The following is a 24,187-nucleotide window of genomic DNA, read 5'->3' on the forward strand; positions in this document are numbered from 1 at the left end:
CTGATCCAAGTTGTCTGTGTGATTCAAGACTGAGTTAGCCTGCTGAGCTAAAGTCTAAGAAGCATTGGGAGCTGAATCTTCAGGTCTCTGCATGGTTACTCATCGCAGGAGCCTATTTCGGCTTTGAGAACCACCTCTGTCACACTTGTAATTGGGTCTGCAGAATCTTACTGGATTCCATTGATGACATGACAGCAATTAACTAGAGGTGCATTCATGAATTAACTCTGGCTGTCTACTCCGATGTCAGAGCACTCTTGCTTAAGTGTGCCAGAGCACAGAATAATAACTGATGAATTTATGAACGAGCAACACCCATTGAATATGACCGGTGTTAGCAAACATCGGCAAAACAACTGAATTAAATTGTTGCCAGCAGCACAGTTAGTCACCAACGCTCTAGATAAAATGAACACTGCCTAACCAGCTCTGCTAGGGCGAGTAAAACGGTCAGTGGGGCGTTCTCTCATTTGTGTCTGGAAGTAGCTAGCAAGCTAGCCAACTTTAGCCAGTTAGCTTGGGTGCTGACAAAACACTGATTTTACGAACTCCCAGAGCGCACTCGAACACACCCTATGTAATTGCAAAATGTATTTAAAGAATTGCATTGACAGTCAAGATCACACAGCTAGGCCTGAGACTGCATTCCATTGGGATCATCTTTTGGCGTGGTTAGACTGTTTTGCTCTGTTATGGCTGCATAGCTACCGATGGTAGCTCAAGGTCACTGTCTAAAGGTTGTGTTCATTAGACACCAAACGGATGAAAACAGATTTAAACAGGGAGGCATTACCTGTTCTGTTTCAGTTGAAAAATGTGTTAGAACGCTTCCCGTTGTGTGCCCTAATGAACACACCCTTAGTTTTTCCGCTTTAGTAATAGATTAGAGCGCTGTGTGGTTCGTGCAGATAGCTCTCTGTAGGTTTGGGTCAGGGTGAGGCCGTGTTGTTTCTTGATGATATCTTTGTCATGGAGATTGTTCAAACTTCAGTCCTGGAAAGGACATGCAGGGGTGAAAGTGCTGTAGGAAATTACAGATTATCATCCCTGCTTTGTCCTGACTTGTCAAATGTCACTGTGACATTGTGCACATTTTCAAATCCTATGAGTGATTGGCCGATTTCACAAAATGTTTTAACTTTCGAAAGTACACATAGCAGCAGGAGATGCCTTAGGCGTAAATTACACCCAGGCCAGAAATAGGAGAGAAGCCCAGATGATTTCCCAGAGAGAGAGAGACATGAAATGAATGAGCTATAGGTGTCTTGACTTGCAGATTAAGATAATGTTCAAGTCCCGGAGGTGTCAGACAGGCAGCACTGAGCTGCTGAGAGGAGAGCAGAGCAGAGGACTGAGGAGGAGGAAAGGGTTGAAGAGGGGAGACACTGGACACTGGGTGTGTGATGAGACCTATGGGAAGGAGGTGTGTGATGAGGCCTATGGGGAGGACTTGTATGATGAGGCCTATGGGGAGGAGGTGTGTGATGAGGCCTATGGGGAGGAGGTGTGTGATGAGACCTATGGGGAGGAGGTGTATGATGAGGCCTATGGGGAGGTGTATGATGAGGCCTATGGGGAGGAGGTGTGTGATGAGGCCTATGGGGAGGAGGTGTGTGATGAGGCCTATGGGGAGGAGGTGTGTGATGAGACCTATGGGAAGGAGATGTGTGATGAGACCTATGGGGAGGAGGTGTGTGATGAGGCCTATGGGGAGGAGGTGTGTGATGAGTGTGATGAGGCCTATGGGGAGGAGGTGTGTGACGAGGCCTATGGGGAGGAGGTGTGTGATGAGGCCTATGGGGAGGAGGTGTGTGATGAGGCCTATGGGGAGAGACAGGCAGTCTGGGATTCATTGTCAGAGAGACGGATCACACGTCACTCCCCATGTTCTTTTCTCCTATCACTTTTTTACTGGACATTGGTACAACTGCATGGCAAAAATAGGATACTTTCACTAATAGCCAAAAAGATCATTTAAGTGTCATAGGCCTTTATGCAATATAGGTTCAACGAGCAAAACGTTTGAAAGTCAGCTTGTAGCCATGTAACCTACAGGTCAAGAAGAATGCAGAGCAGAACTTTTGTGTCTGACACCTACAGTAGCCTGCCACAGACAATATACACAGTAGGCTTGCTACAGGTAACTGTCAGAATAAAGGAAACACCAACATAAAGTGTCTTCATAGGCTGAGCTCACAGGACAGCTTCAAAGAGGGGTCTCAAATGAGTATATGGGGTTTAAAGGGTGGGTGTGTGTCTCAGTCACCAGATCTCAACCCAATTGAACACTTAAGGGAGATTCTGGATCAGTGCCTGAGACAGCGTTTTACATCACCATCAACAAAAGGAAGGAATTTAGAAATTTTGGAAGAATGATGTCACATCCCTCCAATAGAGTTCCAGACACTTGTATAATCAATTTGGCATCATTCTCCCACAAGAAATTCCTTCATTTTGTTGTTTTGTTCTCCCAGAAGTGTTTAATTGGGTTGAGATCTGGTGACTGAGACACACACACACACACACACACACCTTTTAGAGCCCCTATACTCCTTTGAGACTCCTCTTTCAAAGTCACTGAGATCTCTTCTTCTACGCGCTTAGAAAAAAGGTTATCTACAACCTAGAAGGGTTGTCCCCATTGAGGAACCCTTTGAAGAAACCTTTTGGACTCCAGGTAGAACCCCTTTGGGCTCCAGGTAGAACCCCTTTGGGCTCCAGGTAGAACCCCTTTGGGCTCCAGGTAGGACCCTTTGGGCTCCAGGTAGGACCCTTTGGGCTCCAGGTAGGACCCCTTTGGACTCCAGGTAGAACCCCTTTGGGCTCCAGGTAGGACCCTTTGGGCTCCAGGTAGAACCCCTTTGGGCTCCAGGTAGAACCCCTTTGGGCTCCAGGTAGTACCCCTTTGGGCTCCAGGTAGGACCCTTTGGGCTCCAGGTAGGACCCCTTTGGACTCCAGGTAGAACCCCTTTGGGCTCCAGGTAGGACCCCTTTGGGCTCCAGGTAGAACCCTTTGGGCTCCAGGTAGAACCCCTTTGGACTCCAGGTAGAACCCCTTTGGGCTCCAGGTAGGACCCTTTGGGCTCCAGGTAGGACCCCTTTGGGCTCCAGGTAGGACCCTTTGGGCTCCAGGTAGGACCCCTTTGGACTCCAGGTAGAACCCCTTTGGGCTCCAGGTAGGACCCTTTGGGCTCCAGGTAGGACCCCTTTGGACTCCAGGTAGAACCCCTTTGGGCTCCAGGTAGAACCTCTTTGGACTCCAGGTAGAACCCCTTTGGGCTCCAGGTAGGACCCTTTGGGCTCCAGGTAGGACCCCTTTGGACTCCAGGTAGAACCCCTTTGGGCTCCAGGTAGGACCCTTTGGGCTCCAGGTAGAACCCCTTTGGGCTCCAGGTAGGACCCTTTCCACAGGAGGTTCTACATGGAAGCCAAAAGGGATATCCTATGGCGACAGCCGAAGAACCCTTTTGGAAATCTTTTTCTAAGAGTGCAGCCATGGTAGGCACAACAATGGGCAACTGGGCATTTTTATACATGACCCTAAGCATGTTGTTAATTGCTTAACTATCTCATGAACCACATCTGTGTGAAAGCATCTGCTTTCAATCTCCTTTGTATCCCTCATTTACTCAAGTGTTTCCTTTATTTTGACAGTTATGTGCACATAACGCAGTCCCCAACTCTCTAATCATTTCAGACACAGAGACTAAAATAGCAGATCCTTCGATTCCTGTTTTTTTTTTTTTTTTTGCGGGGCTACTGAGCGACAGCACTCTCGATTGGACGCGCTGAGTGAAAGGGGGAGTGTTTACTACATTTTCAATGGAATGCAGCATAGGGGAGCGGGCCTCAGGTGTAGGCAGCGTGCTGAAACGATAACTGGATACGCTCAGATATGAGAGAAGCGTTTTTTTTCGGCGAGTTTCTTTTTTGACAAGCTGATCCCTATTGGTGAACTATAACTAAAGGGTGGTTGTCGCTTGCGGGGTTATTATTATTTATTATTTGACAGCGTTCTATTCTATCTGAAAAGGCTTGCGTGTGTAAGATATTCACAAAAGGACTGGGCCCTAAACAACTTGTTTCAATTGAGAGAGAGAGGGACAGGGCTACCTACCTGTCCTGTTGGTTGCTGGTAGCGGCGTATCAGAAGGATATTATTTTCCGGCTGCAAGTGGAACAGACGTTGACTACAAAGGAGTAACCTAGTCATACATTTTCTTAGCATATCTATTTGTTCGTAATGCTCCACCAACTTGTAAGAGCTCGTTCAAAAAAAGTTGCTTAAATGGGAAAAAACACAATTATCCTTGTATTTTTCACAATATTGATTTTGTGCGCATGTGAAAATAGACAACGGTAGGCTAAATCGAACCTTCATGCCATTTTAAGAGCATATGCCTACTGTTCTTATATTAGCCTACCGTTGCTAAATTGCCTGAATTGTAAACCAAATTTGTCAGATTGCAATCATATTCTTGCCAGTAGTTTAGCCTATGCTTTCTGTACACTAATCTAGCAATCGGGTGTGCGATCACCTGCGCTATTGGCACCATTCCAATGATAAACCATTGCGTTTTCCAATGTTATCCGCAGAAAAGTTATCGCTGAGAATAGGACATAATACAAATGTCATTTAATCCTGCACGGCCAGGCGCAGAGCGCAGTGTGTGTCCTGTGACATTGCACCTGAATGTCTACTTGGCGAGAGAGATGAGTTTTGCCTCGTCTTCCAAAAGAGATTCGTCGCGCCTTTCGCAGGAAGAACATGGGATAGAACTGGATATATTTGGAACTCGTTGGATAGCCAAACGTTCTAAGCCTGAATGAAAGAGATCACAAGTTAATTATCTGGTTATGGTATTTCAACAAATTATGAATTTCAACAAAATTTGAGCTTAAATTCGTGAACGTTCTCTTGGACTCCACTGACTCCGGGATGCCCAACAAACCAATTGACTGAGCTGAAACTGCTTGGATCATGATGCAAGCGTAAAATTGCACCTGACATCGAATGCAACACAGCTGATCACATTTGACAAGGACCTACTATGTCAACATTACCAACCAGGTAAGATGCAGGTGTATGGTTATAAACGCAGGTGTATGGTTATAAACACAGTTTAACATTTGATATAGCCTACAAGTTTACGTACAAGTCTAGCCTATATGCTGAAGTAGCCTATGTTTATGCTGAAGTATATGTTTATGACGTTGTACATTTAAAAAATATGACGTTGTACATACCTCTAAAGTTACCATTAATCCACACAGCCTAATTGTTATAGTGAAAAAAATGGGAGTATTTAGTGGCCCATATCAAGTGATTTTAAGTTGATTTAGGAACTTGGCAAACTCACACCTAGTCGATTATTACTGTAATCCGAGAGGTGTGTGTGTGTGTGTGTGTGTGTGTGTGTGTGTGTGTGTGTGTGTGTGTGTGTGTGTGTGTGTGTGTGTGTGTGTGTGTGTGTGTGTGTGTGCGCGCGCGCGCACACTACACCAGTTGTTCCCAAACTTTTTATAGTCCCATACCCCTTCAAACATTCAACCTCCAGCTTTGTACCCCCTCTAGCACCAGGGTCTTTGTTCTCTCAAATGTTTTTTGCCATCATTGTAAGCCTGCCACACACACTATACGATACATTTATTAACTTCTTATGGCTGCATGGGCAGTATTGAGTAGCTTGGATGCCCAGAGGTGCCCAGAGTAAACGGCCTGCTCCTCAGTCCCAGTTGCTAATATATGCATATTATTATTAGCATTGGATAGAAAACACACTGAAGTTTCTAAAACTGTTTGAATGATGTCTGTGAGTAGAACAGAACTCACATGGCAGGCAAAAAAACTGAGAAGAAATCCAAACAGGAAGTGGGAAATCTGAGGTTGGTTGATTTTCAACCCAGCCCCTGTTGAATACACAGTGGGATATTGGTTATGTTGCACTTCCTAAGGCTTCCACTAGATGTCAAGCGTCTTTAGAAACTTGAATGATGCTTCTACTGTGATGTGGAGCCGGATGGGAGCTGTTTGAGTCAGTGGTCTGGCAGAGAGCCAGATCCTGGTCACACGCATTTCACATGATAGCGACTTGCGTTCCATGGCTTTTCTACAGACATAGGAATTCTCCGGTTGGAACGTTATTGAAGATTTATGATAACAACATCCTAAAGATTGATTCTATACTAAGTTTGACAAGTTTCTTCGACCTGTAATATAACTTTTTGAAGTTTTCGTTCGGCTGGACCTGCACGAGCGTTTGGATTTGTGTACTAAACGTGCTAACAAAAGAAGCTACTTGGACATAAATAATGGACATTATCGAACAAAACAAACATTTATTGTGGAACTAGGATTCCTGGGAGTGCATTCTGATGAAAATCATCAAAGGTAAGGGAATATTTATTATGTTATTTCTGATTTCTGTTGACTCCAACATGGCTTAGCTTGTTGTTAATCCACCTGGCATGTCAGATTTCAAAAAAGCTTTTTGGTGAAAGCATACCAAGCATTTATGTAAGGACATCTCTCTCAGCAGACAAAACATTACAAACAGCTAGCAGCAAAGTAGATTGGTCACGAAAGTCAGAAAAGCAATAAAATGAATGGCTTACCTTTGATGATCTTCGGATGTTTGCACTCACGAGACTCCCAGTTACACCATAAATGTTCCTTTTGTTCCATAAAGATTATTTTATATCCAAAATACCTCCATTTGGTTGGCACATTATGTTCAGAAATCCACAGGCTCGAGCGGTCACAACGGGGCAGACGAAAATTCCAAATAGTATGCGTAAAGTTCGTAGAAACGTCTAACGTTTTTTAGAATCAATCCTCAGGTTGTTTTTACAATATATAATCGCTCATTTTTCAACCAGACAGTAGCTTCTTCAATAGGAGAGAGAGAGAGAAAATGTCTGTCCACTCTGTTGGCGCATGCAAAACGCTGCTGGCACCCAGCCATCCACTGACGCCATAGAAAAAGGAATGTGGTTCATATCCCTTTAAATGGAGGGAAGGCATGCAATGGAACAGGGAGCTTTCAAAATAGAAGCCACTTCCTGGTTGGATTTTCCTCAGGTTTTCTCCTGCAATATCAGTTCTGTTAAACTCACAGACAATATTTTGACAGTTTTGGAAACTTTAGTGTGTTTTCTATCCTAATCTGACATATGCATATTAATCTAATTACATGCATATTCTGGGCCTGAGAAATAGGCAGTTTCATTTGGGTACGTTTTTCATCCAAACATCAAAATACTGCACCCTACAATCAACAAGTTAAGGAGAGGTATATCTATATTTCCATGTCTAACAATTGTATTTATCAACATCTTAAAATGAGTATTTCTGTAAAATGACGTGGCTCTCTGCAATATCACCGGGTGTTTTTGGAACTAGTGAACAATGTACACTGAGATTTTTTAAAATATAAATATGAACTTTATCAAACAAAACATACATGTATTGTGTTACATGAAGTCCTATGAGTGTCATCTGATGAAGATCATCAAAGGTTAGTGATTAATTTGATCTCTATTTGTGCTTTTTGTGACTCCTCTCTTTGGCTGGAAAATGGCTGAATTTTTCGGTGAGTTGGTGGTGACCTAACATAATCGTTTGTGGTGCTTTCGCTGTAAAGCCTATTTGAAATCGGACACTGTGGTGGGATTAACAACAAGATTACCTTTAAAACGGTATAAAATACATGTACAGTGCCTTGCGAAAGTATTCGGCCCCCTTGAACTTTGCGACCTTTTGCCACATTTCAGGCTTCAAACATAAAGATATAAAACTGTATTTCTTTGTGAAGAATCAACAACAAGTGGGACACAATCATGAAGTGGAACGACATTTATTGGATATTTCAAACTTTTTTAACAAATCAAAAACTCAAAAATTGGGCGTGCAAAATTATTCAGCCCCCTTAAGTTAATACTTTGTAGCGCCACCTTTTGCTGCGATTACAGCTGTAAGTCGCTTGGGGTATGTCTCTATCAGTTTTGCACATCGAGAGACTGAATTTTTTTCCCATCCCTCCTTGCAAAACAGCTCGAGCTCAGTGAGGTTGGATGGAGAGCATTTGAACAGCAGTTTTCAGTTCTTTCCACAGATTCTCGATTGGATTCAGGTCTGGACTTTGACTTGGCCATTCTAACACCTGGATATGTTTATTTTTGAACCATTCCATTGTAGATTTTGCTTTATGTTTTGGATCATTGTCTTGTTGGAAGACAAATCTCCGTCCCAGTCTCAGGTCTTTTGCAGACTCCATCAGGTTTTCTTCCAGAATGGTCCTGTATTTGGCTCCATCCATCTTCCCATCAATTTTAACCATCTTCCCTTTCCCTGCTGAAGAAAAGCAGGCCCAAACCATGATGCTGCCACCCCCATGTTTGACAGTGGGGATGGTGTGTTCAGCTGTGTTGCTTTTACGCCAAACATAATGTTTTGCATTGTTGCCAAAAAGTTCAATTTTGGTTTCATCTGACCAGAGCACCTTCTTCCACATGTTTGGTGTGTCTCCCAGGTGGCTTGTGGCAAACTTTAAACAACACTTTTTATGGATATCTTTAAGAAATGTCTTTCTTCTTGCCACTCTTCCATAAAGGCCAGATATGTGCAATATACGACTGATTGTTGTCCTATGGACAGAGTCTCCCACCTCAGCTGTATTTCTCTGCCGTTCATCCAGAGTGATCATGGGCCTCTTGGCTGCATCTCTGATCAGTCTTCTCCTTGTATGAGCTGAAAGTTTAGAGGGACGGCCAGGTCTTGGTAGATTTGCAGTGGTCTGATACTCCTTCCATTTCAATATTATCGCCTGCACAGTGCTCCTTGGGATGTTTAAAGCTTGGGAAATCTTTTTGTATCCAAATCTGGCTTTACACTTCTTCACAACAGTATCTCGGACCTGCCTGGTGTGTTCCTTGTTCCCCATGATGCTCTCTGCGCTTTTAACGGACCTCTGAGACTATCACAGTGCAGGTGCATTTATACGGAGATTGATTACACACAGGTGGATTGTATTTATCATCATTAGTCATTTAGGTCAACATTGGATCATTCAGAGATCCTCACTGAACTTCTGGAGAGAGTTTGCTGCACTGAAAGTAAAGGGGCTGAATAATTTTGCACGCCCAATTTTTCAGTTTTTGATTTGTTAAAAAAGTTTGAAATATCCAATAAATGTCGTTCCACTTCATGATTGTGTCCCACTTGTTGTTGATTCTTCACAAAAAAATACAGTTTTATATCTTTATGTTTGAAGCCTGAAATGTGGCAAAAGGTTGCAAAGTTCAAGGGGGCCGAATACTTTCGCAAGGCACTGTATGTTTGAGGAATTGTAATTTTAATTATTATTAGGAATTTAAATTTCTGTTGTTTTGAATTTGGGGCCCTGCACTTTCACTGGCTGTTGTCATATCGATCCCGTTAACGGGATTGCAGCCCTAAGAAGTTTTAAATATAAGAATGAGTGTGAGTTTGTCACAACCCGGCTTGTGGGAAGTGACGACGAGCTCTCAGGGCACAAATAATCAATAATTTATTTTTAACTTTATTTAACCATCTTTAATTAACTTTATTTAACCATCTTACATATAAAACCTTATTTGTTCATCTGTGAATAACTCACCACAGGTTAATGAGAAGGGTGTGCTTGAAAGGATGCACATAACTCTGCAATGTTGGGTTGTATTGGAGAGAGTCTGTCTTAAATAATTTTCCACACAGTCTGTGTCTGTATTTAGCTTTCATGCTAGTGATGTCCGAGAATCCACTCTCACATAGATACGTGGTTGCAAAGGGCATCAGTGTCTTAACAGCTCGATTTGCCAAGGCAGGATACTCTGAGTGCAGCCCAATCCAGAAATCTGACGTTGGTTCTGATTTAAATAAAATGTTCACAGAACCGCTAGTTGCAGTTTTGATGACGCTCTCTTGTTCAGTAAGTGGACTGGAGGCAGGGCAGGAAAGGGGTAACGAATCCAGATTTTTGTCATTCGTGTCGGGAAAGTACCTGCGTAATTGCGCACCCAACTCACTCAGCTGCTTCGCTATATCACATTTGACATTGTCCGTAAGCTTGAGTTCATTTGCACACAAAAAATTATACAATGATGGAAAGACCTGTGTGTTGTCCTTGTTAATGCAGACAGAGAAGAGATCCAACTTCTTAATCAGCCTCAATTTTGTCCCGCACATTGAATATAGTTGCGGAGAGTCCCTGTAATCCTAGATTCAGATCATTCAGGCGAGAAAAAACATCACCCAGACAGGCCAGTCGTGTGAGAAACTCGTCATCATGCAACAAGTCAGACAAGTGAAAATTATGGTCAGTAAAAACTTTAAGCTTGTTTCTCAATTGTAAAAAAACGTGTCAATACTTTGCCCCTTGATAACCAGCGCACTTCTGTATGTTGTAAAAGCGTTACATGGTCGCTGCCCCATCATTGCATAATGCAGAAAATACACAATAGTTCAGGGGCCTTGCTTTAACAAAGTTCACCATTTTCATTGTAGTGTCCAAAATGTCTTTCAAGCTGTCAGGCATTCCCTTGGCAGCAAGAGCCTCCCGGTGGATGCTGCAGTGTACCTAATTGGCGTCGGGAGTAACTGCTTGCACGGGCATTACCACTCCACTATGTCTCCCTGTCATGGATTTTGCGCCATCAGTACAGACACCAACATAAGCAGCAGCTGCGTTTGGCTACATATGGACCGTTAGTGGAATTCCCACGAGAGAGTAACAGTTAATGTGATTGGATGTTAATTATTTGACTAGGCTACCTGTATTTGACATTTATTTTTGGCAGTGAAACGAGGCTACTCAGGTAAGAAAAAAACCTCACCCAAATGTATAGACCCATTGGAAAATATAAATGGACTGTTGGAAAATGTGAATAACATTTTTATTTGGCGTACCCCTGAAGGCATTGCGCGTACCACAGTTTGGGAATACCTGGTCTACACCAAGGGATGGTCGGTGATAAATTCCAGTGGCAGTTTGTCTCCTGTGTGACTGTGTAGCCTACTATAAAAATATATAATGGCGTTAGTGTATTAAAGCATCCATGTCTGATTTATCAAATTTAACTATGAAGGTGCTGTGTGATTTGTATATGAGTATATTAAGATTATTTAGAGAACACATGATCTTTTCAACAATAAACAACTGTAAGATTACCTGTGATGTACATGGTATGTCCTTGAATGGAGGTTGGCTAACACTTAAAAAATGCTATTATTAGGTCTAGTGACTACACATTATGATAAACAAGTGAAAGTTTGGTCTTGAACGCCCTGACAAACATACAGCGTGTGTGTGTACGTGCTTTTGTTTGCTGTGTGTGTGTGTGTAACAGTCCCTGTCGGAGTATGATGCAGATACAGTCAGGCATACTCATCAAGAGTGGAGTGAAGTAGCTTTACTAGTCTGAGGTAATCCCCATTCATATACTGAGAGACTGCAGCAGCGTGGCTTGTATAGAAGCCCCTGGCTGTGCATTCCTCTCATCCGGCTCCATTACCTTTATCTCCAAATGTCAGAGGCTATAAATATCCAGCTTCATACGTATCCCATCATGGCTGTTCTACAGAACCGCCCCACTAGAATAAGGGGAGTCTCATGGCAGTTCTACAGAACCGCCCCACTAGAATAAGGGGAGTCTTATCATGGCTGTTCTACAGAACCGCCCCACTAGAATAAGGGGAGTCTTATCATGGCTGTTCTACAGAACCGCCCCACTAGAATAAGGGGAGTCTCATCATGGCTGTTCTACAGAACCACCCCACTAGAATAAGGGGAGTCTCATGGTTGTTCTACAGAACCGCCCCACTAGAATAAGGGGAGTCTCATGGCTGTTCTACAGAACCGCCCCACTAGAATAAGGGGAGTCTTATCATGGCTGTTCTACAGAACCGCCCCACTAGAATAAGGGGAGTCTTGTCTTATGGCAGTTCTACAGAACCGCCCCACGAGAATAAGGGTAGTCTCATGGCTGTTCTACAGAACCACCCCACTAGAATAAGGGGAGTCTCATGGCTGTTCTACAGAACCGCCCCACTAGAATAAGGGGAGTCTTATCATGGCTGTTCTACAGAACCGCCCCACTAGAATAAGGGGAGTCTTGTCTTATGGCAGTTCTACAGAACCGCCCCACTAGAATAAGGGTAGTCTCATGGCTGTTCTACAGAACCACCCCACTAGAATAAGGGGAGTCTCATGGCTGTTCTACAGAACCGCCCCACTAGAATAAGGGGAGTCTCATGGCTGTTCTACAGAACCGCCCCACTAGAATAAGGGGAGTCTCATGGCTGTTCTACAGAACCGCCCCACTAGAATAAGGGGAGTCTCATGGCTGTTCTACAGAACCGCCCCACTAGAATAAGAGGAGTCTCATGGCTGTTGGAATGAGGAGACTGGATTGTGCCTCAATACTCAATCCCTAATAGGAGATGAGGTGTTTTATTTTCCTGAAGAGTTGAAGTATCATCCATTGTTCCTAGATATTGTATGTTATTCATTGAAGAAGATATTCCTGGGGGGGAAATGAGAATCAGAACATCTGGGTGTGCTTTGGGATTTTAGACCTAATGAAGCACTTTTTGACTAAACAAGTGCAGTTTTTATATTAAAAGCACACATAAAATAGCGACTCTTCTTGACTTAATGGACGACATGAGCTTCCTCAGGATCAACCTATGATGTTTCCTTTACAGGTCTGTAGTCTGTCAAATTGGCTAATGTGAGATCAGGTTGAATAATCGGGACATGAGAGGGATACGTCTTTCTCCCAGATCCGTCTCTTAAGGAATGTTTGTTTGGGAGCGAGACAGCTCAATGTACTATGGCACGCTGCTCAAATCCCTCCGGAATGAGTTCCCTAATTAAAGTGACAGCTTCAGAATGTCGACGTCGTCACTCGAGATCTCTTCCCCCGGGGGTGGAATTTCGATCGCTTGGCGATGGGCATGTATGTTTATGCATGAAGCAGCGTGTAATTGATAATTTAATGAAGGTCATGGATAAGCAGGTCTCATCCTTGATGGTGTAAAGTAGGTTCGGATCAATGTTCGCGTGTTTGAAACCTGAAGACGTGCGTCTGCTCCAAGCTCAGGGGCTCCGTGCGCAGGAGACCCGGATACACGGAAGCCAAACCGGCTGCGCGCGTGCGCCATCGTGCATACATTTATTTTGTCCCCCAACACCAAACGCGATCACGACACGTGTAACGGATGTGAAACGGCTAGCTTAGTTAGCGTGGGCGCTAAATAGCGTTTCAATCAGTGACGTCACTTGCTCTGAGACCTTGAAGTAGTAGTTCCCCTTGCTCTGCAAGGGCCGCGGCTTTTGTGGCGCGATGGGTAACGATGCTTCGAGGGTGACTGTTGATGTGTGCAGAAGGTCCCTAGTTCGCGGGTATGGGCGAGGGGACGGTTTAAATTTGTACTGTTACACACGCAGGTTACAATATCAAAACAAACTCTGAACCAATTACATTAATTTGGGGACAGGTCGAAAAGCATTAAACATGTATGGTAATTTGTCCTATTTAGCTAACATGCTGTTGCTAGCTAATTTGTCCTGGGATATAAACATTGAGTTGTTATTTTACCTGAAATGCACAAGGTCCTATACTCCGACAATTAATCCACACATAGTTTCTAGTCCTCTCTCCTCCTTCCAGGCTTTTTCATAATTGATATTATATGGTGATGGCATCTATACTTTCATAGTATTACCACGACATCCGGCTAAACAGTTTGTCTTTCAATCACCTGCTTCTATAAACCAATGAGGAGATGGGAGAGGCAGGACTTGCAGCGCGATCTGTGTCAGAAATAGAAAGAAGTTCTATTTTAGCCCTTGGCATCGCAGACAATTGTTTGGCGCGCGCGGGCAGTGTCGGTGCAATAATTGAATAACATGGATTTCTAAATACATTTTGCATGTAAGGCCATCGGCATACTGGGATTGTGTCAGAATTTCAGATGAATCAAATGTTCTTTCAATGGGAGTTGCCGGATAAATGAAAATGGATGATTGTCTGACAAAAAAACGCACAAACTATGTCTTTTGACTGATTAAACTCTTGATTTGTGTTGTACTTTTGACAGTTTCATAGTTGTTCAGGAGTCTGTGTGGCAGTAGCCTTAGTACTCTGGTCAGTCACACTGTGATATAGCCTCTTCTGTTTTAAACTTTTGAGACTATTAAGCAGAGCCATGCCGAGCTGTACTGTGCTGGCCTGGTTATGTACCCACCATAGTTGCTGGAAGTGAAACCTCGCTGGAAATAACAACAATGTGAAAAGAACATACAGTATCTGAGCCGGCACAGTGGACTGTCGCTTTGGGTAAGCACAACTATACCTTGTATTTGTGTGCGGTTGGGATATACTAATGATTCAAATAATGTGGATGGATCCTCATTGAGTGACAGTGGAGTGTCGCAGAGTACACTGTCAGATAAGACTTTACAGGTCAATAGTCACGTCAGGAATGCTATGACTATGATAGTTCAGTTGTTTTTCTATATTAATGTCACCTTGCACTTTCTCCCCCAATCACATGTTTGTGTGTTTGCTGGTATTCCATTGTACTCTGGTCCCAGATCTGTTTGTGCTGTCTCTCAACTTCTATCATCATATGATTTGGCATGAATGATGACCACACAGATGTAGGATCTTAATTTTAACAATCTGTCGCAGGAGAACTGTAGAACTTGTTGTGTATTTGAGGCTTAATAGACAACAGATGTTTCTAATTCCCTCTATGAAATGTCAGACTTTATTTTTCATTACGAAAAATGTATCAGCCCCTACAAAAATGGCCATGAATTATCATTCACATTTCCTGTTGCTACAGGATTATTTTCCTGCTGTAGGATACTGGTTAACATTAAGAGCCTACAACATTAGGAGTTAGCTACAGTGGGGAGAACAAGTATTTGACACACTGCAGATTTTGCAGGTTTTCCCTACTTACAAAGCATGTAGAGGTCTAATTTTTATCATAGGTACACTTCAATTGTGAGAGACGGAATCTAAAACAAAAATCCAGAAAATCACATTGTATGATTTTTAAGTAATTCATTTGCATTTTATTGCATGACATAAGTATTTGATACATCAGAAAAGCAGAACTTAATATTTGGTACATAAACCTTTGTTTGGAATTAGAGATCATACGTTTCCTGTAGTTCTTGACCAGGTTTGCACACACTGCAGCAGGGATTTTGGCCCACTCCTCCATACAGACCTTCTCCAGATCCTTCAGGTTTCGGTGCTGTCGCTGGGCAATACAGACTTTCAGCTCCCGCCAAAGATTTTCTATTGGGTTCAGGTCTCCAGGACCTTGAGATGCTTCTTACGGAGCCACTCCTTAGTTGCCCTGGCTGTGTGTTTCGGGTCGTTGTCTTGCTGGAAGACCCAGCTCTTACTGGGGGAAGGAGGTTGTTGACCAAGATCTCGCGATACATGGCCCCATCAATCCTCCCCTCAATACGGTGCAGTCGTCCTGTCCCCTTTGCAGAAAAGCATCCCCAAAGAATGATGTTTCCACCGTCATGCTTCACGGTTGGGATGGTGTTCTTGGGGTTGTACTCATCCTTCTTCTTCCTCCAAACACGGCGAGTGGAGTTTAGACCAAAAAGCTCTATTTTTGTCTCATCAGACCACATGACCTTCTCCCATTCCTCCTCTGGATCATTCAGATGGTCATTGGCAAACTTCAGACGGGCCTGGACATGCGCCGGCTTGAGCAGGGGGACCTTGCATGCGCTGCAGGATTTTAATCCATGACGGCGTAGTGTGTTACTAATGGTTTTCTTTGAGACTGTGGTCCCAGCTCTCTTCAGGTCATTGACCAGGTCCTGCCGTGTAGTTCTGGGCTGATCCCTCACCTTCCTCATGATCATTGATGCCCCACGAGGTGAGATCTTGCATGGAGCCCCAGACCGAGGGTGATTGACCGTCATCTTGAACTTCTTCCATTTTCTAATAATTCCGCCAACAGTTGTTGCCTTCTCACCAAGCTGCTTGCCTATTGTCCTGTAGCCCATCCCAGCCTTGTGCATGTCTACAATTTTATCCCCGATGTCCTTACTCAGCTCTCTGGTCTTGGCCATTGTGGAGAGGTTGGAGTCTGTTTGATTGAGTGTGTGGACAGGTGTCTTTTATACAGGTAACGAGTTCAAACAGGTGCAGTTAATACAGGTAATGAGTGGAGAACAAAGAAAAACTAACAGGTCTGTGAGAGCTAGAATTCTTACTGGTTGGTAGGTGATCAAATACTTATGTCATCCAATAAAATGCAAATGAATTACTTAAAAATCATACAATATGATTTTCTGGATTTTTGTTTTAGATTCCGTCTCTCACAGTTGAAGTGTACCTATCATAAAGCATTACAGACCTCTACATGCTTTGTAAGTAGGAAAACCTGCAATATCGGCAGTGTATCAAATACTTGTTCTCCCCACTGTATACAGCACAAACAGACCTGGGACACTCCAAAATCTCTAGCCACTTTAATAATAAAAAAATGGATGTAATAAATGTATCACTAGTCACTTTAAACAATGCCACTTTATATAATGTTTACATACCCTACATTACTCGTCTCATATGTATATACTGTACTCTACTATCTACTCCATCTTGCTTATGCCGCATGGCCATCACTCATCCATATTTTTTTTTTTTTATACAGTGCCTTGCGAAAGTATTCGGCCCCCTTGAACTTTGCGACCTTTTGCCACATTTCAGGCTTCAAACATAAAGATATAAAACTGTATTTTTTTGTGAAGAATCAACAACAAGTGGGACACAATCATGAAGTGGAACGACATTTCAAACTTTTTTAACAAATCAAAAACTGAAAAATTGGGCGTGCAAAATTATTCAGCCCCTTAAGTTAATACTTTGTAGCGCCACCTTTTGCTGCGATTACAGCTGTAAGTCGCTTGGGGTATGTCTCTATCAGTTTTGCACATCGAGAGACTGAATTTTTTTCCCATTCCTCCTTGCAAAACAGCTCGAGCTCAGTGAGGTTGGATGGAGAGCATTTGAACAGCCGTTTTCAGTTCTTTCCACAGATTCTCGATTGGATTCAGGTCTGGACTTTGACTTGGCCATTCTAACACCTGGATATGTTTATTTTCGAACCATTCCATTGTAGATTTTGCTTTATGTTTTGGATCATTGTCTTGTTGGAAGACAAATCTCCGTCCCAGTCTCAGGTCTTTTGCAGACTCCATCAGGTTTTCTTCCAGAATGGTCCTGTATTTGGCTCCATCCATCTTCCCATCAATTTTAACCATCTTCCCTGTCCCTGCTGAAGAAAAGCAGGCCCAAACCATGATGCTGCCACCACCATGTTTGACAGTGGGGATGGTGTGTTCAGGCTGTTGAGCTGTGTTGCTTTTACGCCAAACATAACATTTTGCATTGTTGCCAAAAAGTTCAATTTTGGTTTCATCTGACCAGAGCACCTTCTTCCACATGTTTGGTGTGTCTCCCAGGTGGCTTGTGGCAAACTTTAAACAACACTTTTTATGGATATCTTTAAGAAATGGCTTTCTTCTTGCCACTCTTCCATAAAGGCCAGATTTGTGCAATATACGACTGATTGTTGTCCTATGGACAGAGTCTCCCACCGCAGCTGTAGATCTCTGCAGTTCATCCAGAGTGATCATGGGCCTCTTGGCTGCATCTCTGATCAGTCTTCTCCTTGTATGAGCTGAAAGTTTAGAGGGACGGCCAGGTCTTGGTAGATTTGCAGTGGTCTGATACTCCTTCCATTTCAATATTATCGCTTGCACAGTGCTCCTTGGGATGTTTAAAGCTTGGGAAATCTTTTTGTATCAAAATCCGGCTTTAAACTTCTTCACAACAGTATCTCGGACCTGCCTGGTGTGTTCCTTGTTCTTCATGATGCTCTCTGCGCTTTTAACGGACCTCTGAGACTATCACAGTGCAGGTGCATTTATACGGAGACTTGATTACACACAGGTGGATTGTATTTATCATCATTAGTCATTTAGGTCAACATTGGATCATTCAGAGATCCTCACTGAACTTCTGGAGAGAGTTTGCTGCACTGAAAGTAAAGGGGCTGAATAATTTTGCACGCCCAATTTTTCAGTTTTTGATTTGTTAAAAAAGTTTGAAATATCCAATAAATGTCGTTCCACTTCATGATTGTGTCCCACTTGTTGTTGATTCTTCACAAAAAAATACAGTTTTATATCTTTATGTTTGAAGCCTGAAATGTGGCAAAAGGTCGCAAAGTTCAAGGGGGCCGAATACTTTCGCAAGGCACTGTATTTCTATATACATATTCTTATTAATTCCTTTACACTTGTGTGTATAAGGTAGTTGTTGTGAAATTGTTAGGTTACTTGTTAGATATTACTGAACGGTTGGAACTAGAAGCACAAGCATTTCCCTACACTCGCATTAACATCTGCTAACCATGTGCAGGTGACCAATACAATTGGATTTGATTTGACCAGACTAATTCCACAGTGAAAACCAAGTGTATAAATTGGTGTATTTTCAATTCTCAGTGGAGGAAGTGTTGGTGGAAAAATGGTGTTCTAATGTGTTTGGCAGTGACCTAAAAGGAGATCAGGTCATATTCATTAGGCACCAAACGAAAGAAAACAGACCGAAACAGGCAGGGGCTACCTGAACTTGACAAAGAAATGCACATTTTCATTTGGCATTGCAAAACATTTTAGAAAATGTTCAGTTGCTTTCCCTACTGAACACGACCCTGGTGTTATTCACCATGTCAGCAGATCCAAATGTTGGAGCTGGCTGAGGAAGAGCATGACCGTAGATGGCCAGCCAGACTGGATCAGACGGACGGTCGGTCTCAGTAAAATGTGAAAAGATAAGCTCATAATCCAAGAGGTATGACAATGTCAAGAGATTTCGTCTGTTTGTCCTGAGAAGGAGAACGATGGTGCAGCCAGTCAGGCAGTAGAGGAGCAGAGGAGTATCTTTGAGTTCTAGGAGCAATGGTCAGAGACCCCAAGACACAACTAAGGTGTGGGATTAGTTTAAACAGCAACCTCTGTCTTTAGAATAGCATCACATTAAACATAATGCATTTGGTCAATACTCAGCACTGCTTTTCAAAGTAAATGTCTTAAACTCCTTATGTTGCTTAAAGGGGCATTACACAAAGTCAAAGTTAGTCAAAAGCCTTGTCCCACACCATCAGTTGTGTTGATCCAGTTTCCTGCCTCAACTGAAACAAATTCATTATATGGTGCTAATTGTTGTCATTCATTTTGGATTAAGGTATACCCATGGATCGACCCTTTAAGTGCTTCATGACTCGTGCAATGAGGAATTGTTGCCTCATTGATTGGGCTAATCCCTGACCAGGATCATTGCCTGACCGTGAGTGTCTCATTGTTCCCGCCCATTAATAGTCTGTTCAGATTTAGGGTTCAAAGGTCATGTTTTTTTAGTCTATTCAACTCTATTTACTGAAGTACCTAGTCTATATGCGTCCACCAGGCCTTGAAGGCAAGCTCTGGAACACTGGCCACAAGTAAGTATTTTTTTAATCCTCCCAGACTGCGCTGGATGTGTCGATGTGTTCATACATGCAGAATTGTCAATTAGCTGCGAAACCCCTAGTTTGAAAGTGACTGTTTACTAAAAGCTGTGGCACTATTTACCCTACATTTTCCCCCACGTGGGCCAGCCTCCTAGCAATTCAAGTTCCAGCCAATGAGCTTTCGCCCATTGACATTTGAGCGACAGCGAGCAAGATGCACACATAGCAAAGCAAGAGAGAGCGCAATGATGTGGTGCACATATCTGTACATATGTGACTTAGTACGCAATTTTCAGGGACCACTTCTGGCTCGTGAGTGCTACTTTCAGAACTACTAGCTGAGAACTATGCAAAAAGTACCAGAGAATCTCTTTTTAAACCAGTGTTCACCAACTAGTGGGTCACTGCTAAGTCCCTGTGGGTCATGGAGGAGGGGGACTGGCTAGAGACACTGTCTTTTGTTCACTTGGTGGATCATTCAGAAGCTACAGATGACGCCGACGTAGTCCGTTAACTCCATGGTGCTCTTTTGTAAAAAATAAATAAATACAAATGTAAAAGCTAACGCAAAATGAACTGAATATATCATTGTTGCAGTCATAGGGTGTAGCTGTCATTTTTATTGTTTTCTTTACCCCGTTTTATTGTTATGTTTACCCAGAAAAGCACCCCGTTCCCATAGAAACCTTTTGGTAGCTCTGGCACAGCTGCATACATTCAAGAGTACAGTTGGGTCATAGCACAAAACAGTTTAGGCCAGGATTCAATCTGATTGGCAGGTTGCCTACAAGCACAATGTTAACGTGTTGCGGAGATTAAATTCAAGGTAAACACAGCAGATGTTAGCTCAATTGGAAATTCCCTTTAAATGTCAAGTGTCATAGGGAGGTTTCACATTTAATCCCGGCCTTAGGAACCACCAGGCCTGACCAGTGTTTTACAGAAATCCGTTGGTTTAGGAACCCATGCCCTGCGCATTTTAGTTCTAGACCAGCAATAACACATCTGATTCAACTAGTGAATCTAATCACCAAGCCCTTGCCTTGATTAGTTGAATCAGGTGTGTTCATTCTGGGCTGGAACCAAAATGTCCAGTCTTGGGGTCCCTGAAGATGTGTTGGGAAACGATGGCCTACACCAGGGATCATCAACTACACTGAACAGAAATATAAACGCGACATGTATAAGTGTTGGTCCCATGTTTCATGCACTGAAATAAAAAATCCCAGAAATGTTCCATACGCCACAAAATGCTTATTTCTCTAAAAAATGTTTGCTGATTTGAACAGGATGATCATTACACAGGTGCACGTTGTGCTGGGGTGGCCACTTTAAAATGAGCAGTTCTGTCTCACAACACAATGCCACAGATGTCTCAAGTTTTGAGGGAGTGTGTACTTGGCATGTTGACTGCAGGAATGTCCACCAGAGCTGTTGCTCTAGAATTGAATGTTAATTTCTCTACCATAAGCTGCCTCCAACATATTTTTAGATAATTTGGCAATACCTCCAACCGGCTTCAAAACTGCAGAACACGTGTAACCACGGTGCTGAGGAGTATTTCTGTCTGTAATAATTATCCTTTGTGGGGGGAAAAACTCATTCTCATTGGCTGTGTCTGGCTCCCCATTGGGTGGGCCTATCCCCTTCCAAGTTGTGTGAAATCCATAGATTAGGGCCTAATGAATTTATTTAAATTGACTGATTTCCTTATATGAACTGTAACTCAGTAAAATCTTTGAAATTGTTGTGTTTTATGTTTTTGTTAAGTATAGATTCCGCTGACGGACAGTTGTTTCTTCTTCAGCCGATGGTCGGAACATACAGGAATTGCAAATAATTTGCCCAAACAAATAATAATAATATTTGATTAAAACATAATAATTTCAAACCTGGCTTACATTTGTATACGATCACGCGTCTTTATATTATGCGTGGGAATACTTTCTAAATGAAATTCACTTGGAGTTGATTTCCTGGTGTTTTTAGTCTTTCAAATCAAATCAAACTTTATTTGTCACATGCACCAAATACAACAGGCATTTACTGGACCTTACTGTGAAACGGTTACTTACAAGCCCTTAACCAACAGTGCACTTCAAGAAGAGTTAAGAAAATATTTAACAAATAAACTAAAGTAAAAAAGAATACAAAGTAACACAATAACGAGGCTATATACAGGGGGTACCGGTACCAAGTCAGTGTGCAGGGGTACAGGTTAGTTGAGGTCATTTGTACATGTAGGTAGGGGTAAAGTGACTATGCATAGATAATAAACAGCGAGTAGCAGCAGTGTAAAAAGCAGCTGTTAAGGAGCCTTTTGGTCCTAGACTTGCCGCACAGGTTCCGCATGCCGTGTGGTAGCAGAAAAAACTGTCTATGACTTTGGTGTCTGGAGTCTCTCACAATTTCATGTCTATGTAAATAAAAAAATATTATTAGTGGGAATCCATCTTACACAAAGTAGGGACCACTGGGAGCCAGAGTGAGGTGGCCCCCCTAGCAACCATGCCATCTTTGTCCCTGTGACATGGTGCCCACTGCGTTAGAGGGCCAAAGGGCACATTCTAACCTGCAATACACTCTAGTAATCAGTGCACAGTTATGGCAGTAATCTCCGAGATAACAGCATAAAAATGACGAGAGAGCGAGAGCTGTGTTTTCTGGAGTGAATTAAAACAAGGGTGTGTGAGGTCAACCATATTACAGCTGAACCAAAATATGGGGAGAAATGTAGGGTGGTGGGTGGGGATGACGTTTTTTTGTCCTTTTTTAATGAGGGTTCTGAACTCTCTTCTCTCTCTTGTACTCGTGCCAGACAGGTGGATGGAACAGTTTCAGCCTGTGTGTGATATTAGCAAATGTATTTAAATAATGGCAATGGTGGTCTGGCTGGACTAGTGGCAATGCCACAGCCTCACAGATCTACGGTGTCAGGATGGGTTGGATACCGGCCTACTGCCCTTTCATACAACCTACTGTCATCCTCCCTCTCTCTCTTCAGTAAAATCTGAAAAATACCTTTAAAAATATATACATATATAAGAAAGAATGGTAATGTTGTGACGGGTTACATCCATTATATGTAGATACTTGGTGAAAAGGTCTGCTTAAATAAACCCAAATGCCTGCACACTAACACTACAGATGCAGTGATCCACTGCTTCCGCATCACCTCCAGTATTCATGGGTCGCTAACATCATAAAGTACTACTGTCCTATAGCAAATAAATAACCTTGGTTAAAAACAACATTTATAGGCCATTTAGTGTATTAAACTGAATAATGCAATATCTATTTCATGAAAAGAGACACATAGATGCAGCCTGAATAGTTGGATTCTTGGCTATGGTTTCATATGAGTCACAGGTTTAATGGAGATTGTGTGGAATACCCATCACCATGAAGGCAGCACCAACTGCTTTGGCACTGACTTTGTGTGTGTGTGTGTGTGTACACCCATGTGGATGGGTAATGGGTATGTTTTCCCAATGCCATAGAAAGACTAATTCAGTCAAAATAAACAACTTGTCTCGTAATGATTAAAGCCATTTCCCCCTGCCTTCCCCTGAGCCCTGCTCTAATGTGCTACCATTGGCTTAATGAGACGCAGGAGGAGCTGTTGTTGACCTCCAGTAGGGCCTCTGTGATTAGGGGGCAAACAGTGGCCAGACAGGCTCCCTGCGACCTGGGGAAAATGGAGGAGGCATAAAAGGTCCAGCATGTAGTTTTGGGTACGGCTCAATATATTCTGAATGATTTGCGGTACATTTGATCTTGTATCCGGCCTACTGCTACACTTCCCCTCCATAAGTTTGGTTTTTGCTTCTTTTTCCTCTTTCCCCAGCCCAGCTACCCCCAGTCTCTCCTAGACCCAGTCTCTCCTAGCTCCAGCCCAGTTACCCCCAGTCTCTCCTAGCCCCAGCCCAGCTACCCCCAGTCTCTCCTAGACCCAGTCTGCCCTAGCCCCAGCCCAGCTACCCCCAGTCTCTCCTAGACCCAGTCTGCCCTAGTCCCAGCCCAGCTACCCCCAGTCTCTCCTAGACCCAGTCTCTCCTAGCCCCAGCCCAGCTACCCCCAGTCTCTCCTAGACCCAGTCTCTCCTAGCTCCAGCCCAGTTACCCCCAGTCTCTCCTAGCCCCAGCCCAGCTACCCCCAGTCTCTCCTAGACCCAGTCTTCCCTAGCCCCAGCCCAGCTACCCCCAGTCTCTCCTAGACCCAGTCTCTCCTAGCTCCAGCCCAGTTACCCCCAGTCTCTCCTAACGCCAGCCCAGCTAACCCCAGTCTCTCCTTCCCCTAGTCCCAGCCCAGCTATCCCTCGCCTAGCCCTAGCCTAGTTTTTCCTTAGCCCTAGTCTAGTTTTCCCCCAACCTTCACCAGCCCTAACTCCCCAAGTCTTCCCCCGGTCTATCCTATCCCCAGCCCAGCATGCTGCAACCTCCCTAAGTCTCAACCCAGATTCCCCCACATTCCCCAGCCTTCCCCAGCCTTTCCCAGCATTGTACCAACTCAGTGTCCCCAAGCCCAGATTCCCCCAACTCCATCCCATGTTCCCTCAGCCTTCCTTAGCTCCAGGCCAGCACCAGCTTCCCCAGGCTGCACTAG

The 24,187-nt window shown here is 43.4% G+C and overlaps 1 protein-coding gene across 4 annotated transcripts in view; it reads left to right on the plus strand.

Annotated features, from left to right (window-relative positions):
• The first annotated feature begins 3,781 nt into the window (after positions 1–3,781).
• Positions 3,782–24,187, plus strand: part of LOC110526975 (ADAMTS-like protein 5) — a 69,783-nt gene continuing 49,377 nt past the window's right edge. For 2 of the 4 annotated variants that reach the window (XM_036981143.1, XM_036981144.1), the window contains exon 1: positions 3,783–5,071. Coding sequence is in view for 2 of the 4 variants with exons in the window: in XM_036981142.1 (XP_036837037.1) it covers positions 5,052–5,071 (20 nt within the window). In the remaining 2 variants the exon portion in view is untranslated. Of the gene's footprint in view, positions 5,072–24,187 lie in introns of all 4 variants that reach the window. The other 2 variants (XM_036981142.1, XM_036981141.1) reach the window with 2 other exon arrangements.

The sequence above is a fragment of the Oncorhynchus mykiss genome, chromosome 6 (assembly GCF_013265735.2).
Source record: "Oncorhynchus mykiss isolate Arlee chromosome 6, USDA_OmykA_1.1, whole genome shotgun sequence".
Lineage (NCBI taxonomy): Eukaryota > Metazoa > Chordata > Actinopteri > Salmoniformes > Salmonidae > Oncorhynchus > Oncorhynchus mykiss.